At 42.4% G+C, this 25980-nt stretch overlaps 1 protein-coding gene across 3 annotated transcripts in view; it reads left to right on the top strand.

The window, feature by feature from the left end:
* Positions 1-5768: 5768 nt before the first annotated feature.
* The window catches only part of LOC118363507 (large neutral amino acids transporter small subunit 3-like), a 35638-nt gene continuing 15426 nt past the window's right edge, over positions 5769-25980 (top strand). The window contains exons 1-6 of one of the 3 annotated variants that reach the window (XM_052488391.1): positions 5769-6116; positions 9706-9733; positions 12881-13045; positions 13181-13349; positions 19645-19700; positions 19818-19894. In XM_052488391.1, coding sequence (XP_052344351.1) covers positions 12892-13045; positions 13181-13349; positions 19645-19700; positions 19818-19894 — 456 coding nt within the window. In that variant the 5' untranslated portion in view covers positions 5769-6116; positions 9706-9733; positions 12881-12891. The remainder of the gene's footprint in view (positions 6117-9705; positions 9734-12880; positions 13046-13180; positions 13350-19644; positions 19701-19817; positions 19895-25980) is intronic. The other 2 variants (XM_035744420.2, XM_035744421.2) reach the window with 2 other exon arrangements.

The following is a 25980-nucleotide window of genomic DNA, read 5'->3' on the forward strand; positions in this document are numbered from 1 at the left end:
ATTGTTTAAATCTGCTGTCCTGAGTTGCAGGGATGAAGCTGGGGTCGTATGCGGGCCAACTCAGCAGTTTGATCTCTCTGTCTAAATTATTTTGCTTAACTACCCTAAACCATGTCTTCAGAGAAATTAATCCACTGATTTTGTCTATTGTATATTTCTATTACCATGTCCTTATTTCCCAAAACTGACTATGTGTATCTCTGTCAAAGTAGTCTCCATGTCTTTCCATTTGGATTCGTATTCTGAATTGCACCAACACATCAGAGGTCTCAATTGGGCTGACACATAATAATATTTTAGGTTTGGTAAGGCCATACTTCCACAGTTTTTTGGTAACTGTAATTTATATCTAATTCTTGGTCTCTTCCTGTTCCAGATGAACCTTGATATCCGTTTATCCCTAAACTGTTTAGGCGGGATTTCTATGGGCAGTGATTGGAACAAATACAGTAACCTTGGCAGGATGTTCATTTTGATTGTTTCAACTCTACTACTAAGATCTAAGGGAAGTGAATTCTACCTGTCTAGGTCATATATTTTCTTGTTGATTTGATCGTAATTCATGCAATAAGGTTTGGGTGCATCTTTTGGTAGATATACTCCAAGATATTTAATGGATGAAGAGGTCTAGTGGAAGTTCTACCTACTCTTCAGCTCTTCCTGTGGGGTATCATTATATACTAGGACTTGGGTCTTGTGTACATTCAGCACATACCCTGAATATGTTCCAAATTGATGTAAAACATCCAATCTAGGTACACTTGAGCCTGGGTCTTTAAGGAATAACAGAAGGTGTAGAGTAAGGTAATCTCCATTATGATCTGAAATCGCTCTGCCCAATCCTACAATCCTTTAGCCTGTGTCTATCTGCACTGTACATGAAAAAGTAGTCTAACCTGGAGTATTCAGTGTGGCGGGCTGGGTAAAAAGTATATTCCTTATCGGTCTTGTGGGTGTCACGCCATACATCGAGCAGTCCTAGATCCTGCAGTATCCTATTGATCTTTTTAGCAACTTGACTCATTTTCCTATTTTGATTTGTGCTGTCCAGTTTTGAGTTTAGAATTGTGTTAAAATCCCCTCCATAGATAAGAGTGCCAGTAGTTTCTGTGGCAATTAAATCAAACACCTTCCCATAGAAGACCATGTCACTCCCTGGGGGTGCGTATACATTAAATAATGTAACTTCCTGTAGAAGACCATTTCACTCCCTGGGGGTGAGTATACATTAAATAATGTAACTTCCTGTAGAAGACCTTGTCACTCCCTGGGGGTGCGTATACATTAAATAATGTAACTTCCTGTAGAAGACCATGTCACTCCCTGGGGGTGCGTATACATTAAATAATGTAACTTCCTGTAGAAGACCATGTCACTCCCTGGGGGTGCGTATACATTAAATAATGTAACTTCCTGTAGAAGACCATGTCACTCCCTGGGGGTGCGTATACATTAAATAATGTAACTTCCTGTAGAAGACCATGTCACTCCCTGGGGGTGCGTATACATTAAATAATGTAACTTCCTTGTTATCCAGTTTACATTTAACAAGTATAAATCTACCCTCCTTGTCTTTTATTACTGTCATAGACTCAAAATGAACTGCATTTGGGATCCAGATTGCAACTCCCCTTCTACACATTTTGTAAGAAGAAATAAAAGTGTTCCTGTATCCCATTTTCTTGAGTTTCTCGTGTTCAGGTGTGGATAAGTGAGTTTCCTGCCAGAATAGTATGTTATCTCTCTCCTGTTTCATCTCTGCTATTACATTACTTCTCTTGATGGCACTCCCCAGTCCGTTTACATTGAGACTTATGACCTTACTTCTCTTGATGTCACTCCCCAGTCCGTTTACATTGAGACTTATGACCTTAAATTCCCCATGATGCATCGATATAAATAAAAACTGTGCACCATATCTGCCCATGTCAGAGGACTGTCTCTTGCCTCTGGGGTTTGAGGGGATGAGCCTGTCCGCAGGAGGGGTCCCTCGCTCAGATATGAAAATGCGTGACGTAGTCACAAACAAGACCTGGTGGAACCGAAAATAATAAGGGTCCCTATTTTGTCGCTTATACACATCGGTTAATCACAAGTGAAAACTACAGTATATCGGTGTAACGGATGTCGTCGGTGGAAGAAGGATGGGACCAAAGCGCAGCGTGGTTAGTGTTAATCTTTTTAATAAGAAACTGAACACTTCAAAAATACAAAACAACAAAGTGACAACTGAAACAGTTCTATCTAGTGCAGACACACAAAGACTGAAAATAACCACCCACAAAACACAAAGGAAAACAGGCTACTTAAATATGGTTCTCAATCAGGGACAACGATTGACAGCTGCCTCTGATTGAGAAACATATCAGGCCAAACACAGAAATAGAAAATATAGAAAAACTAACATAGACTGCCCACCCCAACTCACGCCCTGACCATACACTATAAAGACCAAAAAAAGGTCAGAACGTGACAGTTCCCCCCCCCCCCCCAAAGGTGTGGACTCCGGCCGCAAAACCTGAACCTATAGGGGAGGGTCTGGGTGGGCGTCTGTCTGCGGTGGCGGCACTGGCGCGGGACGTGGACCCCACTTCACCACAGTTTTTGTTCACCTCCTCAACCACCCCCGTGGCCTCTTACGAGCGGCGACCCTCGCCACCGACCTCCGACTGGGGACCCTAGCCATGAGTCCCGAATGGACGGGAGATTCCGGCAGCGCCGGACAGGCTGGAGACTCTGGCGGCACCGGACAGGCTGGAGAGGGCCAACAAAGGGTATATAACAAAGTATTGAGATAAACTTTTGCTATTGACCAAATACTTATTTTCCACCATAATTTGCAAATAAATTATAAATCATTTGAAGAAGAGGAATATACACTGCGGGTTGTCCAGGAGGCTCTATTACATACTGCACTGGCAAGGCTAAATGGTAGATATTTTTCAGCAAAGGTTTTCCTGCGCTTAGAAGTTGACATCACTGCACCTTTAGCAGTGGCACTGGCAAAAACATTGCTGTCCATGACTGCCTCGACTACTTCGTCAAGGGCAGCATCACTAATGGTGTATTCATTTTTCAGTGATACATATTGTATTACTTCCTTGACCATAGGTTGAAAGAGAGAAATTATCTGCCTACCTGTGCCTAACTATTTACTGTGATGAGTAGTCAGAAACATAGAGAACACGTTGCCTTTTTAAGAATAGAGAGGCCATATTTGTATTTAACTGGGCTCTCAGCTCGTTTGTGTCAAACTGACACTCAGGGGGGGTCAAAAGTGTCTGCACTCTGAGTGGGACACTCTTCATCAGGGTGAACTGAACTAGTGACCGGGAGACTTTCCACAAGTACAACATCTTCACAGAAGTCGGAACTAACTGCAACTGCATGTTTCTACTCTTGTGGGCATTAAATGAGTATACCCATTAGTGCCATAATCACAATTCTTAAATGGGCATGTTATGGCTTTTTAAATGTCCCCTTAAATGATGTAAGAGTGCTAGCTCTGAGAAGGGTTGTTTGAATCCACACATAGGACAGATAAAATACACACATTTTCCCAGAACTACGTCTCTCGATGTCACGTGATGGAATCAAGATAAATACATTTTGAGTGCATTGATGGATTGAAATGTGCACAGGCAATCATGATAAAGACAAGGCAGTGGGCTTATTATTGAGTTAAAGCTGTGCTTCAAATAGTAGTGTTTAAGTCATTTAGCTCTGATATCAAAGGAGGCAGCACACAGCTTTTCACTCCATTGAATAAAAAAATCTGAAAGACAAACTAAAATGGTGTTCATTCCTTAAGTCACTTAGATGTATCTAAATAGACTCCTGTTTAGGCTATTTCCTACATCTTATGGCATCACAGGACAGATATTCATAGATACTCAAATGGTACAGCCTTCCATTGAGACTTACCTTAAAGCACAGCATTAATGAAATGATCTGGGCTTGAGTCATTGATATGTCATTGTCTCAATGCAACCTTCTAATGCTGTGAAAGGATGCAGGAACCCAAATGATTTGGGTTGATCCCATCCTCCTTTTAATACGAGCTTTGTTTGCAGAAGATACCAAAATGTTCAATAAATGTTACACCCACAGAGCTGCAATAGTCTCGTAGCCAGTGATGGAGGGCTAAATGTCTGCTGAACTGTTCAATGCCAAGATTTAGGGAGGGCAGAGGGCCAGATATTATTGGGTGTTTGTTGGTGTCAAGTAGTGACCAAATCAGTTCTTTAAAATCCATCTTCAGCTGTTTTGAGCTGCCTTTCAAAATGTCATTGAATCCCACATGAACTATGATAAACTCAACTTCCTGATGCTGGTTTACACGTCGCCAGGGCTGTAAGTAGAGCGGGTCGAGAGCTTCAAGTTTCTTGGTGTCCAAATCACTTCTTGATGTCCAAATCACAAAAACACAGTCATGAAGAGGGCATGACAATGCCTATTCCCCTTCAGGAGGCTAAAAAGAGTTGGCATGTGACCTCAGATCCTCAAAAAGTTATACAGCTGCACCATCGAGAGGATCCTGACTGGTTGCATCACCGCTTGGTATGGCCTCCGACTGCAAGGTGCTACAGAGGGTAATGCATACGGCCCAGTATATCAAAGGGGCCGAGCTTTCTGCCACCCAGGAACTCTATACCGGGCGGTGTCAGAGGAAGGGCCTAAAAATGTTCAAAGACTCCATTCACCCAAGTCATAGACTTTTCTCTCTGCTACCACACGGTAAGCGATACCAGAGCGCCAAGTCTGGGACCAAAAGGCTCCTTAACAGCTTCTACCCCTAAGCCATAAGACTGCTGAACAGTTAATCAAAAGGCTACCCAGACTATTTGCATTGACCCCCTCATTGTACCCCTTGATTACCTGTTTTTTTAAAATCACTGACTCTCTTGCACAGGCTCAATGTAAACTGAAGGGACACTAACCACACACTCACACATACACACTGGCATTCCAACACACACACACACACGCACGCACACATGCACACGCACACACACACACACATGTATATTGATGCCACACACATACATTCACATTCCTTCACATCCTTTACATACGCTACTACTACTCTCTGTTTATTATCTATGCAAAGTCACTTTACCCCTACCTACATGTACATATTACCTCAATTACTTTGACAACCCCGTACCTCTGCAGATTAACTTGGTGCAGGTACCCCTTGTATATAGCCTGGTTACTGTCATTGTCTTTGTGTTACTATTTTTCCTTTAGTTTATTTAGCACATTTTTTATTACTTTTTTAAAAACTCTACATTTTTGGTTTAGGGCTCATACGTTAGCATTTCACGGTAAGGTCTCCCTCCACCTGTTCTATTGCATGTGACAAATACAATTTGATTTCAACTTGTGATCAGACCAGCTCAGTTCATAGACGAAAAGTTTCAGACATAGTTGTTGCAATACCATTTCTGGCCTACAGGCGTCACCCATGTCTCGGGGACTGGGGCCCCGTACCCTATGCTGTGTACTCTGAAGGATAGGGGGCCCATTTAATTGAGAGGGTACCCAAAGAAAATGTTGGCACTGTCAGAGGTTACAGATAGAGAAGGTGAATTTCTGTCCTGTATATATGAAAAGTAATGTCACCAATTCGAATAGGTATAATGGAGGAAAGGAGAGTTTATCTTCTTTTCATGTTTTTATGTGAAAAGGTGAAAATCTTCTTCCTCACTCTCACGTTTTCACTTTCCAGGAGACTACAGGTAGGCTACGCCCAGTCCGCACTGGCAGAGAAGTCCACGACAAAGACAAAGGAATTACAAATAGGCTACCCATAGTGGGGAGTGGGCGGATTGCTAGGAAGTCAAATTACAATGTGTGAAGTCAAATTCGGAGAAAAGGGAGAGTCAACCGAAGAGTGGGAGAGAAAGAGTACACGAAAAAAAACGTTTACATTATGCCGTGTCTGTAAAGACTCGTAAGAAGACGGTGTAGTTTTGATATAAGAGACCGGTGTTTTGTTTTAGGAGGAGAAGAGAAGAACGTGACATTTGAAAAATAGTTTTCTACAGCTAGAAACTTTCTCTCAGCGTTCTGTACTACAGACTGTGGTTTCTTTTTTGAGAAAGACAACTGAAGTAAGTGTTCTTTTTAAAATTGGAAACGTAAACATATTTTAGTTGACTTTATATGTAAAAGCGACAGTAAACGCGACAAATAAAAGCTAGAAAATGTGCCGAAATGCCACAAGCACCGGCCTCACTTCTCACACACGTGGCACGAGACTTCTAACTAGCTATTTCATTACGTTACATTTTGGTTTAGCTGAAGCGTCTGAATAGCGTTTTAGCAATTTCTTCCAGGCGTAGATGGCTATATGTGCTTGTTAATTCGTTATTAAAATGACAAAAGTCGATTTGTTATGTTATGATATTTGCTTGTTATCTTTGGATGACAAGGATGCCTATTAATTACGCCAACTTCGCTAGCTAGCTTGTTAGCTGAGAAGACATTAACCAGGTTAGCTAACGTTACTATTTTGGAAGTGACTGTAGTTAACTGAGCCGGGTAACGTAACCAACCTAGATACTTCAGTCCACATTTGGCAAACCGGTCAACGTCAATATTTTGGCATTGGAACTAGCTGGTTATTTGAACTAATATATACATATATATATATTAGATAGATAGATAGTACCAGTCAAAAGTTTGGACACCTACTCATTCAATGATTTTTCTTTATTTATTTTGTACTATTTTATGCATTGTAGAATAGTAGTGAAGACATCAATAGTATTGAAGACATCAGAACTATGAAATAACACATGGAATCATGTAGTAACCAAAAAAGTGTTAAACATATATATATATATCTATTTTTAAATATTTTAGATCCATCAAAGTAGCCACCCTTTTCCTTGATGACAGCTTTGCACACTCTTGGCATTCTCTCAACCACCTTCATGAGGAATGCTTTTCCAAAAGCCTTGAAAGAGTTCCCACATATGCTGAGCACTTGTTGGCTGCTTGTCCTTCACTCTGCGGTCCAACTCATCCCAAACCATCTCAATTGGGTTGAGGTCTGGTGATGGTGAATGCACCAATTTGTAAGTCGCTCTGGATAAGAGCGTCTGCTAAATGACTTAAATGTAAATGTAAATGTATGGTGGAGGCCAGGTCATTTGATGCAGCACTCCATCACTCTCCTTCTTGGTCAAATAGCCCTTATACAGCCTGGAGGTGTGTTTTGGGTCATTGTCCTGTTGAAAAACAAATGATAGTCCCACTAAGCGCAAACCAGATGGGATGGCGTATTGCTGTAGAATGTGGTAGCCATGCTGGTTAAGTGTGCCTTGAATTCTAAATAAATCAGTGTCACCAGCAAAAGCACCATCACACCTCCTCTATGCTTCACGGTGGGAACCACCCATGCCAAAATTGTTCACCTACTCTGCGTCTCATAAAGACATAGCGGTTGGAACCAAAAATCTCAATTTTGACAAATTTCCACTGATCTAATGTACATTGCATGTGTATTTTGGCCCAAGCAAGTCTCTTCTTATTGGTGTCCTTTAGTAGTGATTTCTTTGTAGCAATTCGACCATGAAGGCCTGATTCACACAGTCTCCTCTGAACAGTTGATGTTGACGTGTCTGTTACTTGAACTCCGTGAAGCATTTATTTGGGCGTGCAGTTAACTCTAATGAACTTATCCTCTGCAGCAAAGGTAACTCTGGGTCTTCCTTTCCTGTAGCGGTCCTCATGAGAGCCAGCTTCATCATAGTGCGCTTGAAGGTTTTTGCGACTGCACTTGAGGAAACTTTTAAGATTTCTTAACATTTTCCGCATTGTCTTAAAATGGACTGTCATTTCTCTTGCCATAACATTTTCTACCTTTATTTAACCAGGCAAGTCAGTTAAGAACATATTCTTATTTTCAATGACGGCCTGGGAACAGTGGGTTAACTGTCTGTTCAGGGGCAGAAAGACAGATTTGTACCTTGTCAGCTCGGGGGTTTGAACTCGCAACCTTCCGGTTACTAGTCCAACGCTCTAACCACTAGGCTACGCTGCCACCCCAAATATGAACTTGGTCTTTTACCAAATAGGGCAATCTTCTGTATACCACCCCTACCATGTCACGGTACAAGGTACACAACTGATTGGCTCAAATGCATTAAGAAGGAAAGAAATACTACAAATGAACTTTTAACAAGGTACACCTGTTAATTGAAATGCATTCCAGGTGACTACCTCATGAAGCTGGTTGAGAGAATGCCAAGAGTGTGCAAAGCTGTCATCAAGGCAAAGGGTGGCTACATTGAAGAATCTCAAATCAAATATATTTTGATTTGTTTAACACCTTCTTGTGTTAAGCAAATCAAATCAAAGTTTATTTGTCACGTGTGCTGAATACAACAGGTGTAGTAGACCTTACAGTGAAATGCTTACTTACAGGCTCTAACCAACAGGGCAAAAAAGGTATTAGGTGAACAATAGGTAAGTAAAGAAATAAAAAAGACAGTGAAAAATAACAATAGCGAGGCTATATACAGTAGCGAGGCTACATGCAGGCACCGGTTAGTCGGGCTGATTGAGGTAGTATGTACATATAGATATGGTTAAAGTGACTATGCATATATGATGAACAGAGAGTAGCAGTAGCGTAAAAGAGGAGTTGGTGGGTGGCGGGACACAATGCAGATTTCCCGGTTAGCCAATGTGCTGGGGTACTGGTTGGTCGGGCCAATTGAGGTAGTATGTACATGAATGTATAGTTAATGTGACTACACATATATGATAAACAGAGAGTAACAGCAGCAGCGTAAAAGAGGAGTTGGGAGGGGGGGGGCACACAATGCAAATAGTCCAGGTAGCCATTTGATTATCTGTTCAGGAGTCTTATGGCTTGGGGGTAAAAACTGTTGAGAAGCCTTTTTGTCCTAGACTTGGCACTCCGGTACCGCTTTCCATGCGGTAGTAGAGAGAACAGTCTGTGGCTGGGGTTTTGACAATTTTTTTGACAATTTTTAGGGCCTTCCTCTGACACCGCCTCATGTAGAGGTCCTGGATGGCAGGCAGCTTAGTCCCAGTGATGTACTGGGCCGTACGCACTGCCCTCTGTAGTGCCTTGCGGTCGGAGGCCGAGCAATTGCCATACCAGGCAGTGATGCTCTCGATGTTGCAGCTGTAGAACCTTTTGAGGATCGGTGATCAGGCCTACCACTGTTGTGTCGTCTGCAAACTTAATGATGGTGTTGCATGGCCAGGCACGACTTCAGTCGTGGGTGAACCGGGAGTACAGGAGGAAATGTGTTATTTCATAGGTTTCATGTCTTCACTATTATTCTACAATGTAGAAAATACAAATAAAAGTACAAATACAAAGTACAAATAAAAACCATTGAATGAGCAGGTATGTCCAAACTTTTTTGATTAATCGGAATGGCCGATTTCAAGTTTTCATAACAATCAGAAATTTTATTTACATTTTTAAAATTTAAAATTTTATTTACACCTTTATTTAATCTTTATTTAACTAGGCAGGTCAGTTAAGAACACATTCTTATTTTCTATGACTGCTTAGGAGCGGTGGGTTAACTGCCTCGTTCAGGGGCAGAAAGACAGATTTTCACCCTGTCAGCTCGGTGGATCCAATCTTGCAACCTTACAGTTAACTAGTCCAACGCAATAACCACTTGCCTCTCTCTTGTTGCACTCCTCAAGGAGACTGCCTGTTTTGCAGTAAGCCAAGGTAAGTTGCTAGCTAGCATTAAACTGATCTTATAAAAAACAATCAATCATAATCACTAGTTAACTACACGTGGTTGATGATATTACTAGATATTATCTAGCGTGTCCTGTGTTGCATATAATCTGACTGAGCATATAATGTGATTGAGCATACAAGTATCTGACTGAGCAGTGGTAGGCAGAAGCAGGCGCGTAAACATTCATTCCATCAGCACTTTTGTGCGTTTTGCCAGCAGCTCTTCATTGTGTGTCAAGCATTGCGCTGTTTTTGACTTCAAACCTTTCAGCTCCCGAGATGAGGCTGGTGTGACCGAAGTGAAATGGCTGGCTCGTTTGCGCGCGCTAATAGCGTTTCAAACTTCACTTGCTCTGAGCCTTGGGGTGGTTGTTTCCCTTGCTCTGCATGGGTAACGCTGCTTCGATGTGGTGGCTGTTGTCGTTGTGTTGCTGGTTCGAGCCCAGGGAGGAGCGAGGAGAGGGACGGAAGCTATACTGTTACACTGGCAATACTAAAGTGCCTATAAGTACATCCAATCGTCAAAGGTTAATGAAATACAAATGGTATAGAGGGAAATAGTCCTATAATAATTACAACCTAAAACGTCTTACCTGGGAATATTGAAGTGTATGTTCTGAGCAAGGAACTGAAACGTTAGCTTTCTTACATGGCACATATTGCACTTTTACGTTCTTCTCCAACACTTTGTTTTTGCATTATTTAAAACAAATTGAACATGTTTCGTTATCTACTTGAGGATACATTTATTTTATTGATGTATTATATTAAGTTAAAATAAGTGTTCATTCAGTATTGTTGTAATTGTCATTATTACAATAAAAAAACTTTTTTTTTTTTTTTACACCGGCCGATTAATTGGTATCGGCTTTCTTGGTCCTCCAATAATCGGTATCGGGGTTGAAACATCATAATTGGTCGACCTCTAATATGTATGTGTGTGTGTGTGGGTCCTAAATTTGAGGACATGGGGTCAGCAAGAATGAACTTCACTTCCTTCCTAACATAGCGAAGACCCACTACCACCCCACAGAGTCGGTAACCAGAGACAAGTTTGAGGTTAGGCCCGTAGAGGGACAGCTGTGAGCGAGTCACTGATCACGCACTATTGGCGGGTTTGTGTTTTTTAGACACCATTGGGAACAGAAGTCCCGTGCTGTGTGTTGTTTATTGAATGAGAACATGAAAGTAAATTGTTTTCCCTGACGTCTTGTCCTGTTGTCCAGCCCATGAGGTTGGTAAACCCCACTGGTCAAGGTCAGATTCAGAATGATCCCTTGGGGAGAGAGAGAGTGGAGAGAATTAGTTTTAAAAACAGTGTAATAATAACCATGTCATAAGTATTTCTTAATAGGCTTCCACACATTTTCAAACCTCTAACCTACACACAGCCTTATCCATAGCTGAGTATATATCAAGTAGAAGTTTGTTACATCATGTTGCATCATTCACCTGTATCCTAGCTAGGCTAGAGGTGTACAGTAGTCTGCGATACAGGCACTGCAGGAAATAATGTGGGTTTGTGGTCTGCTCTTTCTCCAACAGACACAAACATTACACACTTCGCTGTGATATGATAGGGGTTGACAGGTGTTTGTTAACTGTAAATGACCTTGTTTCTTTGTGCTTCTACTTGTTTGCAAGCCTCTGTAGTGCGTATTCACCTCAGCTCCCAGGACTGTGCTAATGGACGAGTCCTTCAGTTGGGTGTAAACCTGTCTTTCCGTCTAGTGTTGGGGTTCAGTCTCTCGCTCTGTCAGAGATTTGTTGAATGGTGAATGTTGAATCATTGAAAAACAAATACAAGGGGATGGAATTTAGATGTTATATTTTTGAGTAGTGCACCAAAAAGAACTCTTTATTACAAACAACTATTTACCCACTCAAGGCCAATAGGAAGGAAGGAGTGATAACGGCACAAGTAGGGAGGAAAAGAGGCAGGAAATCTTGTGAAGTGAGAGAACCCACAAATGCTGATGCTGCAGATACTCAACTAGTCTAAAGAAGGACAGTTTTATTGCTTCTTTAATCAGCACAACCATTTTCAGCTGTGCTAACATAATTGCAAAAGGGTTTTCTAATGATCAATTAGCCTTTTTAAAATGATAAACTTGGATTAGCTAACACAACGTGCCATTGGAACACAGGAGTGATGGTTGCTGATAATGGGCCTATGTAGATAATCAATTTTTTTATTTCTTCCCTTTTCCAGCTACAATAGTCATTTACAACATTAACAATGTCTACACTGTATTTCTTATCAGTTTGATATTTTAATGGACAAAAAAATGTGATTTTCTTTCAAGAAGAAGGACATTTATAAGTGACCCTGAACTTTTGAACGGTAGTGTATGTTGCTAAGTGCCTGTGAAGATGTGCCTCATTGTTGAGAGGGTAAAGAGAGTCGTGTGTGTGATTGTGTGTCCAGCATGAGGTGTCAGTTACAAGAGAGATTGCCCTCTTCAGATACTTTCTTGGGACAAAGGATTGAGCTGTTCTATGCTTAATCACATTACACACAGTCTCACACACACACATTCTCTTATCTCCCCCCCGACACACACCACCCATTTTTTTTCTTCTTTTTTTCTCACAGTCATCTCTCAATAAAACACATGCTCTCGGTCTGTCCTTAAGACACACATGCACAGTTTTGTATTGCTCTCCTTGTGGGGACCAAATAATTGATTCCCATCCAAAATACTATTTTCCCTAACCCTAGATCTAACCATAACCCTAAAACTATAGCTATCCCTAAACTTAATTCTAACCCTAATTGTAAACCAAACATAAAATAGCATTTTGCCTCGTGGGGACCGGCAAAATGGCCCTACTTGCCAAATTTTCATTTTTTACTGTCCTTGTAAGGACTTCTGGTACCCACAAGGATAGTTAAACAAAAACACGCGTATACACAACGGACTCATAAATTATGTTGAATGGGTTTCCTGTTCACATCTGTCCAACCCCCACTTGGGCAAACTCAAGACCACTGACATAGACACCCCACTCTCACTGACTGGATCCTAGCCAGTGTCCACTTGTCAAAGTGACATACTGGCCTATAGCTGGAAATGAGTAGTCTAATACTGTACTGTTGGCTGTAACATCTACATGAATCTCTCTCGCTAGCAGCAGCAGCAATGGCGCCCTCTCTCCTCCAGGCCTATAGGAGGCGCTGGTGGATGGCTATGACGGCGGTGTTGGAGAACCTTCTGTGTTCTGCCGTGCTGCTGGGATGGGGCTCACTCCTCCTCATGCTGAAGGGCGAGGGCTTCTACTCACACCTCTGCTCAGGTAGAACACACACACACACACAGAGGAGGAAGACAGTTTCACGCTGTCTCTCATGCACACACTATTCCTCAGCATACATTATATGTTATCAAGGATGAGTGGTCACCTCTCTCACTCCCCCTTTCTCTCCCATAGAGAATGACACGTCCTCCGGGGAGAGTGGTATCTGGGAGAGCTGTGTGGACCAGGAGGAGATGCTCAACCTGGGCTTCACCATCGGCTCCTTCCTCCTCAGCGCTGCCACCCTGCCCCTGGGCATCCTCATGGACAAGTACGGCCCGCGTCCACTACGCCTTCTCGGCAGGTAATAATAGAACATTAACTAGTGGTTGGCACCAATAGCGATAATTCAGTATGGTTTCTTTATCGTTTGATATGGATATGAGCAAGGTATATCTTGATATGGGTTTATCCTTGCCATTAACCTACACTATTATGTAAAAGAGCATACGTTACTGTTGGGGGCGGTAGCCTTGAGAGTTAGCTGGAGAGTTAACGGCTTCAATATCCTTTATACCATCAACTGCCGTTGTGCCGTTGAGCAAGGCACTATACCACTAAGTGCTCCAGGGCCGCTGCTAGGCAATAAAGCAAAAATGTTATTGAATGGTATTGTCCCTGCTATCACAAGACCCTCTCACAAGTTCTGAACTTAGCATACTTAAAGGAAAATGTTTATTTAGTCCATTGTTGATATAGTCCCAAAATGTGTTGCATGTCAGCAATCAAGTTTTCAAGCATTTTGAAAGTTAAACATCTTAAACTTGATTGCTGACATGCAAAACATTTTGGGACTATATCAACAATGAATGAATGAGGGGCCTCCCGGGTGGTTAAGGGCACTGTACTGCAGGCTCTGTCGTAACCGGCCGCGCCCGGGAGGTCCGTGGGGCGACGCATTGGCCTAGCGTCGTCCGGGTTAGGGAGGGCTTGGCCGGTAGGGATGTCCTTGTCTCATCGCGCACCAGCGACTCCTGTGGCGGGCGCGCTAACCAAAGTTGCCAGTTGCACGGTGTTTCCTCCGACACATTGGTGCGGCTGGCTTCCGGGTTGGATGCGCGCTGTGTTAAGAAGCAGTGCGGCTTGGTTGGGTTGTGTATCGGAGGACGCATGACTTTCAACCTTCGTCTCTCCCGAGCCCGTACAGGAGTTGTAGCGATGAGACAAGATAGTAGCTACTAAAAAACAATTGGATACCAAGAAATTGGGGAGATAAAGGGGTAAAATAAAAATAATAAAAAACAATGGATGAATGAAACATGCCAAAAGAGTTTTTGGTTGGAATTTTCCTTTATCTGCCTGCTGATTGCCATCATCGGGCTTCCCATTGTATTCAAACTGATTGGGTATGTTAAGCCCCCCCCGTACATTCACCCCTGGCCCAATGATTCAGAGTGTTTTAATTGTCACATGTACAGGGTTGCAGGTGTGATTGCAGGGTACAGTGAACATTTTAGGCGTGGAGCTCCAACATGCAGGACTAGGTGAAGAAAAATAATGACAGTGGTAATAAAAACAATTGAAATAGCACTATATAATAACAACTGTGGCAGTGATGAATAAATCATGTCCATTGGGGTGGAGGCAGAGTAAAGACTGAGGGGATGCGGTGGAATGACCATAGGGGGAGCAGCAGCATGACCATCGAGTTGAAATAAAAACCAAAAAGTAAAAATATACAATCAAACAACTGCAACAGTGATGAATGTCGTTGGGGTGGGGCCAGATTAAAGTTGGCTGGGGGGTGGGGCAGCAGGAGAAGGAATGTCCATGGGGGAGTAGCAGGTAAGGTAATGTCAGAGTTGAGCGTGTGTGGGGGGATGTCCATGGGGGGGGGAGTAGCGTAGGTAATGGCCATACGGGGGAGTAGGTAGCTGACTAGTGGTGGCTATCCAGCAGCCTGATGGTCTGAGGCTAGATGATCATCTTGGCCTTCCTGCGACACCTGGTGTTGTAGTTGTCTTGTAGGTCAGGCAGTGTGTACCCAATGCACATATCACCCTCTGAAGAGCCTTGTAGTCCGTGGCGTTAAGAGTTGCTGTGATGCAGCCCGACAGTATGCTCTCGATGGGGCTCTTGTTGAACACTGTGAGATCCCTCTGGAACATGCCGAATTTCTTCAGCATCCTGAGGTTGAAGAGCCACCGCCACCTTCACTAGGTTGTCTGTGTGGTTGGACCATTTCACATTCTCTGAGATGTGTATGCAGAGGAATTGTAAGTTATGGACCGTCTCCATGGTGGCGCCGTTGATGAGGATAGGTGTTTGTCCAGCCTGGTTCCAGAGAATACAGGAGGGTACTGAGGATGTACCCTTGTGGGGCCCCCGTGTTGACGATCAGTGTCGGAGGTAATGTTGTCTACCTTCACCACCCGGGGGTGGCCTGTCAGGAAGTCCAGGACCCTGATGAATAGGTAGTTCAGACCCAGGGCTGTGAGCTTTGTAATGAGCTTATAGGGCACTATGGTACTGAAGGCCGAACTGTAGTCAATGAACAGCATCCTCACATATGCGTTCCTTTTGTTTAGGTAGGTAAGGGCAGTCTGCAATGCAATTGCGTCGTCCGTGGATCTGTCAGGGCAGTAGGCGAAGTGGAGAGGGTTGAGTGTGTCGGGGAGGGAGGTGACGACATGGTCTTTAACTAGCCTCTTGAAGCACTTCATGATGACTGAAGAGTGCTACTGGCACATACGCTTTGTGTCTGACCCGCTGAATTGCTCCTGCACTTTGTCTCTATACTTGTGTTTTGCCATCTTGATCGATCTGCGTAAGTCATATTTGTACTGTTTGACCAAACTATTGACCCCGGTCACCTTGCCCTGTTTATAAGCAGCATCTCTCTCTTTCAGTTTTCCTACAAGGCTGCTATCAATCCACGTTTTTTTATTCTGGTTCATTTTGAAAGATACTATCGGTGTCATGTTATCTCTGCGTATTCAGTGACATTATCTCTAGAGGAAACTCAGAACATATTCCAGTCCGCGTGATCAAAACAGTGGCGCGTGAATTCTGATTGGTCGGACCAACGCTGTACATCCCTGATCACCGGAAGTTCTATATTGAGTCTTTGTTTGTAGTCGGGAAGAAGCAAGATGGAGTCATGGTTGGATTTTTCAAAAGTAGGACCGTTGAGGGCCTTATACCTGTGTCGAAAATTCATGTAGCAGTGGTCAAGAGTAGAATTTTCGGGAGCACGGTTCTCAAATTACTTCTGTTAAAGTCCCCCGCCACAATGAACGCTGCCTTCGGGAATGAGGTTTCCATTTTGTTCAGGGTCCAATGAAGATCTTTGAGAGCCCTTTTGGTGTCAGTTTGGGGCGGGATGTACACAGCCATGGCGACAATCCCGGTGAACTCTCTCGGCAGGTAAAATGGACATCATTTTATAATCAAGTATTCCCGGAAGTCCCGGAAGCAGAAACCAGCAAGGTCCTGTACATTTCCCCCGTCACACCATGTGTTATTGGTCATAAAGCAGAGCCCACCAACCTTGCTCTTGCCAGAGAGAGCCTGCTTCCTATCTGTGCGAAAAACTGTAAAACCCGCTGGTTGTATATAATCCGTCTAGATGCCGGAGGAAAGCCAAATCTCAGAAAAACATGTTAGCGGATCTGATGTCCCTCTGGAAGGAGATCCTCACTCTGAGTACGTCAAGTTTGTTCAATGGGCAAACAGAACTTTGCAAAGCCATGAAAGTGATGTCCACCGAGTTGTAATGTTAGAGGGTTTTCACACTAACTAGACTTTTCTCAGAAATACCCTCTGCTACACATGTACTTGTCACGCCTGCCCCTGCACCCCTCGAGTGCCAGGCTTGCCCTTCATTACGCACACCAGTCACCATTATTATGCGCATCAGCGCTCATTGGACTCAGCGGGACTCCTTCACGTTGTTGATTGCCCCTCTATGTGTCTGTTCCTCGGTGTTGTTACCTGTGTCAACATTATTGTCGGAATGTCGTTCATCATCATCCAGATGATTTTCTTGTTTTGTTTGATGTTTGTTTTCCATTAAATGTTCACTCCCTGTACTTGCTTTTTGTCTCCAGCGTCGGTCCTTAGAATACTGCAATGTAAACTTGCGAACCTGTTGCCGTGTCTTTACTATCATTAACTGAAGACTTTTAGTTTTTATCAAATGACTCTTTGTAATTATTATTATGCGATTTAAACTGATTAATCATGTAACTGTAATTAACTAGGAAGTCGGGGCACCAAGGAGAATATTCGGATTACAAAGTTATAATTTTCCTAATATTTTCATATCTGATCAATAGTCTTTTGATTAATGAATTCTTCTTTACCTCGCGTTAGTCTCATTCCAAATGTAAATTGTTGGTTATCTGCACGAACCCAGTCTTCAGTATGAGTCATCCATACATCAATTGTCTTAAATAATTTATTTATTAACTAACTAAACAATCACAGAAGTGCACACACAAACAAAGTAAATATGGTTACAAGAAATGATAGAGGAATGTGCCCTAGTGGGCAAAACCGGCATGGCAGCTTGTTAGACAAAAGGGAGTGGGGGTCAGCTGAGAAGTCACTACAGAGTTGATAATTATAACAATCAATATATATATATATATATTTACGAGTCTGTCCGCCCTCTCTGTCGTGGTTAGAATGGATAGTTCAGAGTGACATTCATTCATGTCGTTATGGATAGATGTTTCCGCGGTTGTCGTTCTTCGCGTTCAATGATACCGAATTCCTAGCTGGAGACTAGTAATTCATATCAAAGACTTGTTCTTATTCTGTCGGTATCGATAGTCTAAGAGTTTAACCACGTGGTATGGTTAAAAGATTCAGCCATCTACTCAAACCTTGGCCCTCTCGTTATCGAGGTAAGCTGGTCTACAACCTTTGTCCTTTCGTAATTGAGGGAAACATGGTCTGTTGAGAAATTCTCAACGTGGGGGCTTTAATCGGGAGAGCAGGAAAAGGCCTGTCCCAGGATGCCCGACCCATAACTGTGCTGGTGGGCGGTCCTCTGGTTTAGTTAAACTCCAAAGTGAATTGGAGTTTCCTTCATTAAACAGTCCAAAATCACATTACACAATTTCACAAACAGTATCATCCACACTCATTCATCTTATACAACTATTAGATGTAAACCTCATATCTGAGGGTATTATAGAAACAGCGTTATGGTAATGTGGCCGTATTGTCTCCCATGACTTTCACAAAATTGTACCAAACGGACCAGTTTGTAGCTGGATTCTTCACCAATATTTTATACCTTCTCCAGAACATAAATGTTGTTCGGACCTCAAGTTCTGTGAGGTGGAAGAAATTCCTTTGTTCTCTTCTATGAAAATTCACTCTGTCTCTCTACTGTGGCCATGAGGAGATAATCTCCCCCAGGAATTTATGACTTCTCTCGGACCACAGCAGCCTGTGTGTAGGAGACAGGGGGATGGGGCTTGCTGTACCCAAAGAGGGCAACGTCATGACACTGTCATGCCTCGACCGCTGCCTCTAGAAGTAGCGCACGACACTCGCCCGCCAGTTGCCTCCCTCTACACTCTTGGAAAAAAAGCAAACGAAAAAGGATACTCATCTGTACCCATAGGAAAATAATTTTTGGTTCCAGATAGAACCATATTGGGTTCCATGTAGAACCTTTCCCACAGTTTTTCTGGAAATTGTAGTAACAGCCTGAAATGATTGCCCTATCTTTAAATCTTGTGTTTAATTTTTTTTTGCATGGCTGAGATCCAGGCAAGAAACAACCTCCCTAGGGAATTATCAAAGTTTTCAGTGAAACGTCCGCATTCAGCTACAGCCAGCATGTTTTTGAGGATGCAGGAATTATTTTGTATGCTAGCTAACGTTACCTAGCTGTGTAGCCTATATTATAATATGAATGACACTGTATGATAACGTTACAGTACTTTTATATTTGACTAGGAGGGGTAAACATTCATGATTGATATGCCAACGTTACTTGATCATGAAGCAAGTTTGTTCGCTAGCTCATGTATTGTCAGCTAATTTTAATGTGTATGGACAAGAAAAGAAATCCTTAATTGTCTGCAAATGCTTGTGGATTGTTGCATTATTCACGAGAGTAATATGGTTTGGTTGCATTATTCAATATTGTAGTATGTTCAGAAGAAAATTTGCTGGGATCGTTAAATAGTTTGTGCTTGTGGCTTCTGAAATATTTACGGGCAGTTTGAGCTGAGGAGCGAGAATGTTGCTTTGCCAACCACAATGACCGGTAAGGCAAGGATGTGATGTGAATTGAAAAGTAGAAATCTCTTTTGCCTGTCCGTTCCTCAGACTCTCCATCTCTCGTAGTGGGAATAGGGCCTTATTAATTTTGTGTGTTTGTCTTTGACTGTGTGTGTGACAGACGAAAGCGGTGTGTGTGTGTGAACTCTGTAATGACTGATAGTGGGAGAACACCAGCCTCGTTGGAATCTCTTCCTGGGGAAAAAGTGGGAGATGGAGAGCAAATAAAGATATTTGACAAATAAACCCCATCTCTCTCCTTGGCCTGAAATGCACCATTATTTGTTAATACATTTATAATAATGTATTCAATATTTTATATATCCATCTAAAAATTAAACTTTCTTTTTCTGCAGTTTTTGTTTTGGTCTCTCCTGTGCCATAATGTCAATATCAGCGTACTATCCTCGATGTAAGTGACAGACATTATCCCCAACAACACAAAATACACACAGTCACTTGCTGATACCTGTAGATGACAGACCTAGTTATTTTTAAACAATGCTTTGCTGCTCTCTCCTTTTATCAGGGCTCTCTGCTCTCATCTTTCTGGCCCTCTCCTTCAACGGCTTCGGTGGCATTTGCTTGACCTTCACCTCCCTCACGGTGAGACACACATACACACAGACAGACAGAGAAAGGAACAATATTTCACTGCGACACTGTTCTCGACACTGTTCTCTACACTGTTCAGACAAGACGGGCTGAAACCCTGGCCCCTGTCACTTAACATACAGACCGTTCCTCTGCGCTGTGCCGGTTTCTCTCAGAATGCACTCAACAGATTCTTTCAAAACGGCAACGAAACTGCTTTCAACATTGCTTCTAAATATGAATCCACATATATTTTTTCTATTATAATATTAGTTTGTGTATCTTGCTCTTTGCAAAATGAGTGTTAGTCTAAGGAAGCTCGCATGTGCCTAATGCTAATCGCTTACTAGCTAGCTGCCCTTTAGCTAGGACAAAGCAAACGTTAGCTCTAACACAGGTTGCTACCTGTGGTGTATATCAGCATGTTTGTGCAATGGCGTCTTCTGAATCATATAGCCTATTCTAAAATCTTTGTCTAAATGTAACATTTATGCATCTATTCAAATGATATTAGGGTCCTCTGAGAAACACTGACCAGCACTTTGGCTCCTATCCTGTCATAACACCTACCTGGATTTTCTGTTGATATGCCAAAGAACACCAACCATAGAGTAATCATTCTATTAGATGTTAGATGTTGCCCATATTGCACTAACAACCTGATAACCCAACCTTCATGCAAACATTTGGTGGCTTAGAAAGGAAAAAGGCTATCTTCTTCAGATGTGCATCAGAAGTAGGATTAATTTAGGCCCAATGTTGGCTACATCTAAATCAATAAAAAATACATCTGGTGCTCCTACATTATGTGGTGCTCCTCTTTTTTTAAAGTTAGGAGCATTAGTGCTACCAATAGAACATTTTAATTTATACAACTGGTGGGTGTAATTCTGAATGCTGATTGGTTAAAACCATATTCCAGCCGGTGTCTATTCCACAAGTTACCACTGGCTAAATCTATGACATTAAAATGCCTATTTACTCAGTTTCAACCGACTGCTCAATCCACTGTCTCATCAGCCCAGCCATGCACTTTATACATTTGAACTCCACTATAAAAAAGCATCTAGACATTTAGACAGACATTTACTTTTCAACTGTGGAGACTTGTATAAACCTTGCTGTCTGTCTCTGACATTTGCAACATTGTTTCAATATTCAAATTCGATCTCCAGCTGTCCCATAGTAATGAACGTGTCTGGATGAGACTGGGGCAGTCAGTCAGTTCGAAATCATGAATCAGCTTGCATAATTTGTATGGATATATACAATGAAATGTCAATTGAAAAAAGGTCAAACGAAACAAAGTGCAGCTAGTTTGCAGTCTTTCCAGCTTCAATTTGATGTGATTGGGTTCTCTGTTGGCTCCTCTTCTCTGTCCTGACGAGTGAGCACATTTTCTATGCCAGGCGAAATCACACCTCATTAGTTCATTGTCCTGGATGTATTCAAATAAATGTCACTAGAAAACAGCTTATAATATAATAATAATATATGCCATTTAGCAGACGCTTTTATCCAAAGCGACTTACAGTCATGTGTGCATACATTCTACGTATGGGTGGTCCCGGGGATTGAACCCACTACCCTGGCGTTACAAGCGCCATGCTCTACCAACTGAGCTACAGAAGGACCTTATGCGAATGCAGCTACTTTGCTGTTATTCTGGCTGCACTGACGTAACGGTAAGTTAGCTGTAGTTGGCTAACTAGCAAGCGAACGTTACCAGCCAGTATGGCAATGGAACATTTAGAACCAACAACTGAGTCTCATCCATAGATGCAGAACAAAAAGACTGAACGACTGGGTCGTGTCTCTAGCAACCGAACCGATAGAACGAATGACCAGCCAGCTTGGGTAGGAACCCGAGATTTGTGTCAAGGCTCTTGGTGAAGAATGAAATAGTACGAATAAATTAGTCAAAATAGCGTTTCTAATGAAAATGTCGATCATTATTTGAATATGTTGGTAGCCCGTTGTATTAAAGTGATAATGCCCTCAAAGCCGATGTTTGGAGGATATATTGGCACTGTTAACAACAGCCGTGCCTATTTTATATATATATATCGTCCAAACACTGGCTTCTCCGGCATTGTCACTTAATTAGAGCCGTGGTTGTAGGGGCCCTATAAAATCAGTTATCTTTAGCTAAATTCTAATTTCCCATTTTAGTATTTTTCTTATTTACCTTGTTTCATTCAGGTTTTACTCAATCACACTTTTGTGATTCTTTTTTATTTTAAGTCCCCAAACAATGCTTAAACCACATCGGGAGATCCCTTTCGAGGTCTGGAAACAGTAAATAAAAAAATGGGGGGGGGGGGTGTAATTGCCCTTTTAATTCAATTTTGCACTGTTTGTCTAGCTGTGTTTTTTATGTGCTGTACATTTGACAGTGTAGGCTACATACAGTTGGGGTTAAAAAGTATTTAGTCAGCCACCAATTGTGCAAGTTCTCCCACTTAAAAAGATGAGAGGCCCTGCGATACAAACAATTACACACTGCTCAAAAAAATAAAGGGAACACTAAAATAACACATCCTAGATCTGAATGAATGAAATATTCTTATTAAATATTTTTTTTCTTTACATAGTTGAATGTGCTGACAACAAATTCACACAAATGATCAATGTAAATCAAATTTATCAACCCATGGAGGTCTGGATTTGGAGTCACACTCAAAATTAAAGTGGAAAACCACACTACAGGCTGATCCAACTTTGATGTAGTGGCCTCCACGTGCCTGTATGACCTCCCTACAACGCCTGGGCATGCTCCTGATGAGGTGGCGGATGGTCTCCTGAGGGATCTCCTCCCAGACCTGGACTAAAGCATCTGCCAACTCCTGGACAGTCTGGTGCAACGTGGCGTTGGTGGATGGAGCGAGACATGATGTCCCAGATGTGCTCAATTGAATTTGGGTCTGGGGAACGGGCGGGCCAGTCCATAGCATCAATGCCTTCCTCTTGCAGGAACTGCTGACACACTCCAGCCACATGAGGTCTAGAATTGTCTTGTATTAGGAGGGACCCAGGGCCAACCGCACCAGCATATGGTCTCACAAGGGGTCTGAGGATCTCATCTCGGTACCTAATGGCAGTCAGGCTACCTCTGGCGAGCACATGGAGGGCTGTGCGGCCCCCCAAAGAAATGCCACCCCACACCATGACTGACCCACCGCCAAACCGGTCATGCTGGAGGATGTTGCAGGCAGCAGAACGTTCTCCACGGCGTCTCCAGACTGTCACGTCTGTCACATGTGCTCAGTGTGAACCTGCTTTCATCTGGGAAAAGCACAGGGTGCCAGTGGCGAATTTGCCAATCTTGGTGTTCTCTGGCAAATGCCAAATGTCCTGCACGGTGTCGGGCTGTAAGCACAACCCCCACCTGTGGACGTCGGGCCCTCATACCACCCTCACGGAGTCTGTTTCTGACTGTTTGAGCAGACACATTCACATTTGTGGCCTGCTGGAGGTCATTTTGCAGGGCTCTGGCAGTGCTCCTCCTTGCACAAAGGCGGAGGTAGCGGTCCTGCTGCTGGGTTGTTGCCCTCCTACGGCCTCTTCCACGTCTCCTGATGTACTGGCCTGTCTCCTGGTAGCGCCTCCATGCTCTGGACACTACGCTGATAGACACAGCAAACATTCTTGCCACAGCTCGCATTGATGTGCCACACGACCTGAGCTGCACTACCTAGCCACTCTCATGTTACCACTAGAGTGAAAGCACTGCCAGCATTCAAAAGTGACCAAAACATCAGCCAGGAAGCATAGGAACTGGGAAGTGGTTTGTGGTCACCATCTGCAGAACCACTCCTTTATTGGGGTTGTCTTGCTAATTGCCTATAATTTCCACCTGTTGTTTATTCCATTTGCACAACAGCATGTGAAATGTATTGTCAATCAGTGTTGCTTCCTAAGTGGACAGTTTGATTTCACAGAAGTGTGATTGACTTGGAGTTACATTGTGTTGTTTAAGTGTTCCCTTTATTTTTTTGAGCAGTGTATAATTCTGCCAGGTAGGGGACTTTGCAGTCAACATTTAATTGGGAAGAGTTTTGGGAAGACTTTGTTCAAATAGCGCATAATGCCTGAATTCCGCATCGCAAAGATTCAACCAAGACTTACATTTGAATCGTTTAGCAGACACTCTTATCCAGAGTGAATTACAGTTAGTGCATTCATCTTAAGATAGCTAGGTGGGACAACCACATAGTGCCTTCAGAAAGTCTTCAAATTTTGTTGTTACAGCCTGAATTCAATATATATTTTTCTCACCCATCTACACACAATACCCCATATAGACAGTGAAAACATGTTTTTAGAAATGTTTGCAAAGGTACATAAGTATTCATACCCCTTTGCTATGACACTTCACAGTGAGCTCCGGTCTATCCAATTTCCTTTGCTCATCCTTGAGATGTCGCTATAGCTTAATTAGAGTCCACATGTGTCCAATTCATTTGTTTGGACATGACTAGTATTTCTGTCTGTTTAAAAAATTAAAAAAATTAAACTTTTGTGGGGAAAAACTCATTCTGATTGGCTGGGCCTGGCTCCCCTGTGGGTGGACCTGGATCCCAAGTGGGTAGACCTATGCCCACCCATGGCTGCGCCCTGCCCAGTCATGAGAAGTCCATAGATTAGGGCCTAATGAATTTATTTCAATTAACTTATTTCCTTCCATGAAGTGTAACACAGTAAAATCTTTGAAATTGTTGCGTGTTGCGTTGTATATTTTTGTTCAGTATATCTGGCCTGAATGCAAAACCAGGCACAACTCATCTGTCTAACACCATCCCTACTGTGAAGCATGGTGTTGACAGCATCATGCTATGGGGAGGCTTTTCATTGGCAGAGATAGGGAGACTGGTAAGGATAGAGGGAACAATAAATGGAGCCAAATACAGGCAAATCCTTGATGAGAACCCGCTTCAGAGTGCAAATGACCTTAGACTGGGTGTCAAAGATTAACGGGACAATGACTCCAAGCATACAGCCAAAGCAATGCTGGAATGGCTTCAGAACAAGAATGTGAAAGTCTGAGTGGCCCAGCCAAAGTACAGACTTGAACATCTGTGAAAAGACTTGAAGATTGCTGTTCACCGCCACCCCCTATCTAACTTAACAGAGCTTTTGAAAATCTGCAAGGAAGAATGGGAGAAAATCCCCAAATCCAGATGTACAAAGCTGATCCAGACATACCCAAGAAGGTGCTTCTACAAAGTATTTCCTCACATTCTATTCATTTGCTGAAATGTCTAAACATGTTTTCACTTTGTCATTATCGGGTATTGTGTGTAGATACGTGAGAAATCTATTTTGAATTCAGTTGGTCACAATAAAATGCGGAATAGGTCCGGGGGTATGAATACTTTCTGAAGGCAGAGTAGCCTAGTGGTTAGAGCGTTGGACTGGTAACCGAAATGTTGCCAGTTCAAATCCCCGAGCTGACAGGGTACAAATCTGTTGTTCTGCCCCTGAACTGGCAGTTAGCCCGCTGTCATTGAAAATAAGAATTTGTTCTTAACTGACATGCCTAGTTAAATAAAGGTAAAATAAATAAAAAAAAAGGTATAAATAAATAGAATGATTTTACCTCAATGTAGCTTACTATCAGCAAAGTCAGATCTAGTATGTTTTTTAAAAATGTATCATTATACGAACTAACCGTTTCTGGAATGTTCAGTTTTTTCCCATCAATTATATAGCATTATTACAAACAAACAAAAAATCGCTGGCCTAACTGGGCAATTGACGGATAATTGACTGACCCAGAAGGTTAACAAAACCTCCCCGGGCCCGCAGCAGCCCTGTATGTTGAGCCAAGCAGTATTTTCAAATATAGGTCAAATGCATGGGAGTTTTATTTGAGTCAGTGTATTTGGGTATTTTCAAATGCATTGAAATATTTAACTACTTGTCTTTTCAAATTAAAGATATCTGAATATTTCGAATGTATGTGAAAGTAATTGAGATATTTAAAATAGTATTTGAACCCAGGTCTGACCCATATCACTGAAAAAACAATATAGTTTTTGACCTGTTTATATGATGTGTTTTTGCAGCACAAATGAAAGACAATTACCCAGTATTGA

Source organism: Oncorhynchus keta, chromosome 30 (assembly GCF_023373465.1).
Source record: "Oncorhynchus keta strain PuntledgeMale-10-30-2019 chromosome 30, Oket_V2, whole genome shotgun sequence".
NCBI classification, from domain to species: Eukaryota; Metazoa; Chordata; class Actinopteri; order Salmoniformes; family Salmonidae; genus Oncorhynchus; species Oncorhynchus keta.